The 9,722-nt window shown below is 40.4% G+C and overlaps 1 protein-coding gene across 1 annotated transcript in view; it reads right to left on the bottom strand.

Moving 5' to 3' along the window:
- Nucleotides 1-862: 862 nt before the first annotated feature.
- FAM171B (family with sequence similarity 171 member B) overlaps nt 863-9,722 on the bottom strand; it is a 37,915-nt gene continuing 29,055 nt past the window's right edge. The window contains exons 7-8 of the mRNA XM_059868241.1: nt 9,246-9,369; nt 863-8,971 (exon numbers count right to left, since the gene is read on the bottom strand). Of these exons, the coding sequence (XP_059724224.1) occupies nt 7,636-8,971; nt 9,246-9,369 (1,460 nt within the window). The 3' untranslated portion in view covers nt 863-7,635. The remainder of the gene's footprint in view (nt 8,972-9,245; nt 9,370-9,722) is intronic.

Raw genomic sequence — 9,722 nt, 5'->3', positions numbered from 1 at the left:
TTTGGTCATGAGGAAAGTTCTGCTCATGATGATTACATGTGTAATGCACTAAATTGCTCCAGACAGCAAATTAGCATACTTAACAGAAATCATCCAATTAGAGGAACAGTTAAGTAACCCTGCATTTTGGTTCTGCCCCCCACTGAAGCTCCCCCACCCTGCCCCAGCTTCTAGCCCCACATTTATTATGCCTACAGTATCTGGAAAAAACCAAAACGTCCTTGGTTCACTCTAGAGGAAAGACTAATTAGGATTCCAGGAAGGTTATCTTGCTGTTTTAAAATCTAAGAGAAAAGGTAGGAAAAGTACTCGAGTTCGTTAGGAGCTATATAACTATACAATAGTAGTCTACAGAGCTACAAGTTAATGAAAAATGTATAAAATAAAAAATCTTCTGGGCATCAACTTCACCTAGAGAGTAGACAACATTTGCTTTGTAAACAAACATCCATGGCAAACAAAGCAGATGTTTTTAAACTTGCTCTTAGTGCAGTACATCTCCAAATGATTCTGTAGTATGCATTTGGATTGTGCTTTTCCAAATAAATACTTTAGCTATGACTTCATCATAAAGGGTTGAAAACTTTTAAAGCTAGCTTCTTATTCTGCTAATGTGCTTTGTTTGCAAGGAAATTGTCTCCAAGGTCCAGCTGAAGGCTACAGTAAGTTTTTCTTCACAAGAAACAGAATAGAGAATGTGACTCTATTAGAATTGGTAACCTGAGGGAGGATGACATTCCTTTGTCATGGGAATTATAGTGATGACAGAAATACCTTTAATGATATTTTGAAAGAAAGTGTTGAGAGACGTTCCCTACACAACATACGGCTTCAAAGATAAACAAATAAAAATTTGGGCATCGATAACTTTTTCAAATTTTTATTATATTGCATAAGCTGTAACATTTTACAAACCTTAGTTACATTTTCAGCAACAGATACACTGATACTGTAGTAAATACAGAGATGAAAAGACACCTCTGACAAAATATAAAAAGGTAGAAATACTTAAAACCAGGATGCCGAATATCAGGAATGTTTTACATAAACAATATCCATACTAGAGAGTTTTTGAAAATAATTGCTGAGGTCATGAAGCATTTGTTGAACATGAGGCTCCAGAATTCAAGGTGGTGAGCACAGCCAGGGCCATGAGTTCACCTGCCTTGCAACACCCAGAGCCAGGCTTTGCATGAGTAACGTGCTCTAATGAGCACTAAAAACTGCCTTTCTACACAGTGACATGTAAAAATAGTACTGTTCTGACATGGACTGAAGTGCAACAAGTGCTTCAAAGGAACTAAATCCGTTACCTGTGGAATAAAGTACCAGGATGTTTTGGGGAGGGGGACTATAGGAATGTTCAGTAAGTCCTGAAACTGACTGAAAAAATTCATTTGGTAAAACAGTTTTCAGGCTGAGCATGCTAGCAAAACAAAGAATGGCAGAGTTTTGCCCTGCCAGTCTTAACAAAAAACCTGAATCTTTTCAGAACACAATGAATACTGCTTTTAAAAGGAAACAAAGCTCAGATTCAAGTCATTTAAATCACCTTTCATATAAACTCTTTAACACAAATGTAGCTGCCTACTGCTAGAAGTATGGCACAAATTAGTACAAATTACTATAAAAGAATGCTCACCTTTAGCTCTGTAGGCATAGTACTGTGTTCTCATAATACCACTGAATTAAAAAAAAATTAAAAAGCTATTAAAAACCAATGCAGGTTAGGCTCCAAATTGAGATACAAATTGGTTCTAGAAAATAAGAATCACATACCGATCTCCATACAATTTCTGCTGCTTCTGACAAGCAAAGTTAGCAGCTGAAAAAAGGACTTTTATCATTAAAAGTGTTTATTTATAAACATAAGTTATTTCATTTTTGAAGTTAATATCCCAGTCAGTTTCATACCTGTAAATCCAGTGACTTCAAGATGCTTGCACTTGACACACAAAGTTGAATCAGATCCCATATGAGCATTTTTAAAAGACACTACTGTTCAGATTGCTAAAGATATATTTTTTAAAATTTCTTTTCAAACATAAAATATCAAAACTAGGTTTTACAACAACTACCGTTATCATCGACATGCAGAAGTCAGTATTCCAACATAAAAAGCACTAGATCTGCCTCTTAAAATATTATTAAAGCTACATAATTTTATGAATTCAGGGGGTTTTGGCTAACAGAAAATAAAACCATAATGTGCTTTTCAGATAGTCAGGTGTCCCACTGATAAAATAGGTCAGATGAAAGAGAAAGGCACTTCAGCAGGCTAATTTATCTCCAGAATTTCCTAATGTAATGCACTAGACAACAGATGTAGTGCACTGCCTTTTCATTTGCACAGTGTTTGATCAGTAGTGTTGTGAAACTTTGTCACTTTTTAACTAACAAGAATTTATACTGGTGCCAGTTCATTTCATCCTCTTTGGTACAAATTACTGCATAAAAACAAAGGAGACAACTAAACATTCCTACATCCTGGATTATTTTTGGTGCGTCCCCTCTAGCTTTATGGTGGTAAATAATGTTCCTAATCAACACATAATTTTTACTTTCAGGTTTGTAATACCAGAGCTCTATTTCCTGATTGCACTAGAAAGACTTTTTTCTCTTAATCAAATGTGATTTTTAAGTGATTCCCCCACCTTTTTTTTTTTTTTCATCCCTAATATCTATCATTTGGTAACAATCTAAAAATTACTGTCAATGAGCTTGCACTTAAAACTGTATGTACATAAATAAGGGCTTTTCTTGCAAAAGCTGACAGCTCAAGAAGTGCCTTGTGAAGAACTGAGACATAAGTGTTGCAAACATTTGTGTTCTTCAGAAAGAATTGATTCCACCAAAGCCCAAACACATATCAGTTTACAAAATAGCATCAGAAAGAAGCTGTATCCCCTCTCCTGTGTCCTCACAGACATTTCTCCCTTCTTATTCTCAAGGTAAGCAACCTCCAGATTCAAAGAAGTGAAAACCTCTGAATATTTCCTCAGCCTTTCCAAGAGCTGTGTGCCACGGATCCTTGCTAATTTTTGTATAGGCCTAATTCTGGCACCAGCATTTTAACTGTCTGTTAATGCCACAAAGAGCCAACAGAAAAAAAAACCCTAAAAAATAAATTCAGTGATTCCTATAAATTCATATGCTGAAATCATAAAGAGAAATATAGAAATCCATTCATTTGTGACGCTTCACTGTGACATTCTGTCTTCTCCACATGTTAGACATCATGTAGAATGCATTGTGGAATTAAAATTTGTAGAGCTCAGTATAGTCAAACTCCTTTAAATGATCTAAAGCCAAATAGAATTCTAATCTCTAGCAGGCAATACAGGTATTTCCAGTGCATAAATTCCAGCATACAGCTGGAATGTGAAGACTGATATATTTGGAAATATTCTGTATGAATATAAATCATAATAATTTTAGAGTTGGATTTCTAATCCTTTTTCTTTAACGACCAGATACCTGTTCTGTCAGAGAATGAAAACAATGGAGTGCCAAACTTGTTTCCTTTGAATTCACATAAATAAAGCCATTTATAGTAGTCTGTATTTTTGATGATACAAGTAAGTTTGAGAAATTAGGTCTTTTTTGGTATATACAATGAAAAATGCATTAAAAATCTGAAATATTACTGTAGGTGAACAAAATTTAAAGCAAAGGCATATGAACTTAATATGAATTCCTCAAAACCATTAGCTTGTCAGGGATTTCCTATTATGTTCAACAGAGTGTATAATAATCTCTTGTTGAAAAGGGAGCCATCAAGACCAATGCAACTCTGCAAACAGGGCAATATTGAACCTCAAGGGCAGCTTTCAGAAGAAATGTGCATATATAAATTGATTCCTACTAATGTATACAACAATGCAAAGGATGAAATTATCAATATATGGGCCTAGAAAGTCATATAAAAAAAATCCAGTAGGACTGTACGTTAAAAAAAGGTTTTTTGCGAAAATGTATTTGGTGCTGGAAAACAAAATGCCTGTTACCTAGAAAGAGAACCAAAGGCATGCTAATATGACAAGCCATTTTCAAATCTGAAATAGGTGAATCAGAATTAAACCTCTTTTAGGTTCTTGAGGCCAATTTAATTACAGACGTATTTACACACTGTAGTGGTTTGGCCCTGGCTAGATGCCAGGCACCCACCAAAGCCACTCTTACCAATCCCTTCCACAAAGTGGACAGAGGAGAGAAAATCCAATGAACTGAGGCAAGGACTGGGAGAGATCACTCACTGAATACTGTCACAGGCAGAACAGACTCACTCACCTAGGGGATATTAACTGAATTTATTACTGACACAACCAGATCAGGATAATGACAAGTGAAATAAATCATAGAAACAACTTCCCTCCACCCCTCCCTCCTTCCCAGCTCTACTTCCTCCCCTCAGTGACACAGGGAGACAGGAATGGGTCAGTCCATCATGTGTGGTTTCTGAGACAAAAATGGGTTTCTGAGACAGGAATGGGTCAGTCCATCACACGTGGTTTCTGCCACTCCTCAAGGACAGAGGTCCTTCCCCTGCTCCAGCACAGGGTCCCTCCCACAGGAGGCTGCTCTCCATGAACTTCTCCAACTTGAGTCCTTCTCAGGAACAACAGTTCTCCACAAACTGCTCCAGCATGGCTCACTCACTCTTCCACAGGGTGCAGTCCTTCAGGCACAGCCTGCCTTCAGTGTGAGTCCCCAACAGGCCCACTGGTACTTCCAGGATACCTGCTGCAGCAGGGGCTCTTCTCTCCACAGCTCCTGCCAGGAGCTTGCTGCAGCACAGCTTTCCCATGGGTTCATAGCCTCCACAGGCTGCAGGTGGATATCTGCACTCCAGGGGTTGCAGGGGGACAGTTGCTTTACCATGTGTATTGGGTTTGGCTGGCCAGGGGAGTCTACTGGGGTGGCTTCTGTGAGAAGCTGCCAGAAGCTTCCCTGATGTCCAGCAGAGCCAATGACAGCAGCTCCAGGAGAGAGCCGCTGCTGACCAAGGCTGGGCCAGTCAGAAATGATGGTGACTGTGGTAACAGATTTGAGAAGGAAAAGAAGTTACCGTGCAGATGTAATTGTGGCAAGAGAAGAGCAGGGTGAGAACATGTGAGAGAAACAACTCTGCAGACACCAGGTCAGTGCCAAAGGAGGAGGAGGAGGCGCTCCAGGCACAGGAGCTGAGATTCCCACCTGTGATGGTGATGCCCATGGATACTGGGTGTGGCTGAGGACGAGTTCATTCCCCATAGCAGCCTTCCCAGCGCTGTGCTTGGCCTTGGGAGCTGGAAAGGTGTTGATAACACACCAGTGTTTTGGCCACTGCTGGGCAGGGCTGGCACAGCATCAGTGCTGACTCTCAGCATTCCCTGCCAACCAGCAGGCTAGGGGTGGGCAAGATCCTGGCAGGGGACACAACTAAGCCAGCTGACTCAAATTAACCAAAGGGATATTCCATGCCACGTAACATCAGCTCAGATATAAAAGCTAAGGAAAGGAGGAGGAAGTGGGGATATTTGTTACCTACAAGGTTTGCCTTCTGGAGCAACCACTACAAGTGTTGAAGCCCCGCTTCCCAAGAGGCAGCCACACATTGCTTGCTGATGAGAAGTACAGAACAAACCTATTTTTTTCCTCTTTGTGCACATGCAAACTTTTGCTTTTGCCTTACCAAACTGCTTTATCGCAATCTAGGAGTTGCTTTCCATCTTATTTTCTCTCCCCTGTCCAGCTGGGAAAGGGGAGTGATACAGCAGCTTGATGGGCACCTGGCATCCAGCCAAGATCAACCCACCACACACACTTTCACACACACTTTTTATTTGCACTTTCATTCTCGTGAATTCAATAGGAACATTTTGTTCGTGAAGCAAATACTCACTTTGGAATGATGCATTGCTGGTACCATCCTGGTTACCTTCCATATTCTTCTAGAAACAGCAACAGACAACTGACAATCCCAACACCACAGACATATTTCACAGTAATATTTCCTGAGTAAATATTCCCAGAAGCCCAGCTGCATAGGATACTTCCCAACTCTTGAGTGCACTACAGGGCAGACAACCAAGCACCACTCACCTCACAATTCATATATAGGCATTGTATGTTTGGATCTTGGTACAGACCTTTAAACAAGCTCTAGGGGAAATATTTAGAAAGCCTTGTTAGGATGATTTATAATCAAACTGCTAAAGCCAAAATGCTGGAACTTATTTCACCAGGAAAACAGCCTCAAAGCCACAGAAATACATTCTGTTTACTATATGAAGCACATTAAGAGATGCATCCATTTTTCTGTTAGCCAAAGTTCAAATGATCACTTTGACAAGGTGGGCATTAAAATTAAAGAATATTCTGTTGGCCTTTCCTTCCTCTATACATATCTTAGTTACAATTCATGCATTCATGACTTTTGGTAAATTTAACTCTAAGATGAGTCATAAATAGTATTTATATTGTATTATAAACCAAATTTTTGCAATCTGCTGTCTCATGCTCATAACCTTCCCCCCCCCCCCCAACTTTTAAAACCTGTTTAACTTGTTTAACTCCTCTGCAAACCTAGACAAAAGCAGCTCAGGCTGGCAAAATGTAGGCACATAAACCTCGAATAATCTCCCATTGTTTTAAACATAAAATAAAAAGCAATGGTGCCAAGCTTTCCTGCTCAAGAAACTCTTTCCAAGGCATAATTTGTCTAATCCTGCACACTTCTTCATCATGGGCCAAACTCTCAGTTATAAATAGGCAGAGATTCAAGGCTCTATTCTGGAGCACAGCTGGCCCAACAGCATAGAGAAGAGAAGATGTTCGCTGACAAAGAAGCCAAAACAAGACACTGGGATCAGGAGTAGCTGCAGCTCCAAATGCTACCAGAACCAGTCCTTTTCTGCTGGACATGGACCCTTCACAGCCCACGCCAGTCTTCAAAATCCACGGGGCGTAACAAAGCAGGTCTAAACAAAGCAGATGGGCAACACCTTAAGGTAGTGGGGACCATGAACTGCAGTGGCCACACTTGTAGACTTCCCCTTCCCCCAGTGTTGTATGGGATTGCACATGGATGGGCACACAGGGAGGGCAGTAATGCTATAGAGCTCTGCTGATAAATCCAGCAGAGCTCATCTGCTGGTGTCGTGGGAGCAACGGATGAAACATTTCACATTGTACAAAGGAGTAGTAGCAGATAGCTAGAAAAGTTCACATATAAAATACTGTACAGATGGTCACGTTGATTAGGAACAAGGCTAGGAATGGCTTTAACTAGGCTACCATTGCAATAGCAACAAGTACAAAAAAATTAAATCATGTGCCTACATTTCTCATTGTGCATTCCCAAAGGTGTGTCCAAGAATGACAGGCTAAGTAAAATGTGGGCCTTCCTCATACTGCCAGTAAAATTAGGAACTGGAAAAGTTTAATAGTAGCATTTCCCTATTTTCAATTCACATGGAATATCAGTTGCCCAGCTGAAGTTTGGTAACTCAATCTTTACATTAAAAAATGAAACTTTTCTTGATACTTGTAGAAAGCAACTTTTCCCTTGTAAACCCAACACTGCAGAATTACAGAAGCAGGCAAGAGATCAACAACCAGCAGGGAGAGCGACAGCACAAAGCACACTGTGTTTTAATTTATAGGAATAAGCGGCCTCTCCTCTCTTTTCTTCCAGATATTGGTTTTGCTATCTCTTTTCATGAGAGGTGGTCTATCCCTTTTTTTAGCAGAAGGGATACCAGATTCATGACTTCCTGGCAGAGATTTTTTCCTTAGACCTTCCTCATTATGTTGTTCTAGGACTGGCCTGTTCCCTCCTTCCATAATGTGTCTCACTGCCTGGTCCTCTGGAGTGCAAACAGTGGTCCCACTTTCACTGCTACTCAGATCCAGATCTTCCAAGTAAAGAATCTTAGAATGTGGCATACTTTTAATGAAAGTTTTCTCTCTCTCCAGTTTCCTGTTAGGATGATGCTCATTCATGTCCACACCAGAGTCCAGACTGGTATCATTACTCTCAGTTTTTTTGCCCTTTTTCAGATCTATGAAAGAATGCCTCACTTGAGCAATTGGCTTTCCATCCAAGGACACAAACCATGCTCGAGGATGTGGAGATGGTTTTCCTTTAGAGAGCTCCAGCAGCGTTTGCTCTGAAATCCCTTGAAGTTCAGATGAAAACGGAGTCATTACAACTGCTTCGTTCAGTGTCCCAGGAACAGAGACAGATTCCAGTAAGCTGTTGGTGTACCTGCCCCAGTTGGGTGCTTGGGAAGGCAAGCCCTCTTCACCATCCAGGGGACTGTTCTCATCTCTGCAGGCAGAAGGCTGGGGATGAGAGTGCCCTGGCATTTTGGGGAGTGTTTGCATGTAACTGTCCCGATTCATGGGCTCCATCATGGGGCCGTACACCAGCTGCCCTTTCCTTGGCAAAGTTGCTGATTTAGCAGGATGCAGTTGTTCTGGGGAGTGGAAAAGGTCTGAGGTTTGAAGAATAGCAATAGGCTGATTGTAAATATGCATTAGATGTTCTGGGATATGGGAAAGGCCGTACATCTCCTCTTTCAGTGTAAGGTACCTGTTTTGGTCTGAAATGTCCCTAGGAGCCTGGGAAATAGTACTGTTACTGTGCTTTGGCTGCTGTAAAAGCCTCACTCCAGCACTAGGCTCCACTGAATGGGCTGAATTTCCTGCCTGACCAGTCTGACAGGATGACTGATAAGAAGCATCCTCTGAGTAGATTTTAAAATTGTCTTGTGATTTTCCATCCTCTGTGTCCATGGACATTCTCCTTTGAGGGCTGTATGAAGAAATCTTCGGTGTATATAACTGTGACTTATCCTCCAGCTTTAAAGACCCTTTGACAGCACTGATGTGATTTATGTGAGTTGTTGACGTTGTCTGGTCTTTTTTTATGACCTCCAGCTTGGTTGAGTTTTTTTCCTTCTTCTGTGTCCGACGACATTTATCCCTATGCAAAAGAGAAGCAAGGTGATTGCAGAACACATTAGGAAATACTGGACTGTTGACTAAATAAGCTGGAGGTTGGACTTTGGTTAAGAGGTTGTGGTGCAATTTGACATCAGAAACTTAAAATTAAGTTCTGTAACAACTGTAATTTAAAAAAAAAAAAATTAGGCTGTACATTACAGTTTAGCTAAGAAAACAAGTCTTAACCTCAAAAGACTATTTTATCAACCTCAAATTCTATTCCTAATGAGCTCACTGGAACTTCTTTTGCTTACCTGCAGTAACAAAGAAGAACAGCAAAAAATCCAATGATAATGACAACAGTTCCTCCCAGTATGGCCGTAAGGAACACGGTGTGATAGGCTGTTATGTCCTTGGAAACAGCACTAATGATGGATTCTAGATTACCAAACAAAACCAGACAAGCATTAGTTCTTAAAACCAAATGACGTGCAGAGCTAATGAATTGAACAGTACTTTTGCAGTGATTTTTGTGTTCCAATGGCATTATGTTCATCCTGCCCTTTTCACCTTGCTGTTTCAGCAGGATAGGTGAAAATGACAGGTTCATCTGGAATACTAAAGGCTTACCGTGACATCTACTTCATTCCAGACAAATTATATTTGTATTAATTGTCCAAACTAACTTAGAAAATTGGTCTACATTTTCTACTTAGCACTCTGTTAGAGAGTGCTATGTGTTTCTGCAATTAGCCACACTGTTTCTCTGACAGATCCCTTCATATGAATTT

The sequence above is a fragment of the Haemorhous mexicanus genome, chromosome 26 (assembly GCF_027477595.1).
Source record: "Haemorhous mexicanus isolate bHaeMex1 chromosome 26, bHaeMex1.pri, whole genome shotgun sequence".
NCBI lineage: Eukaryota > Metazoa > Chordata > Aves > Passeriformes > Fringillidae > Haemorhous > Haemorhous mexicanus.
This window is presented reverse-complemented; position numbering and strand designations above follow the sequence as displayed.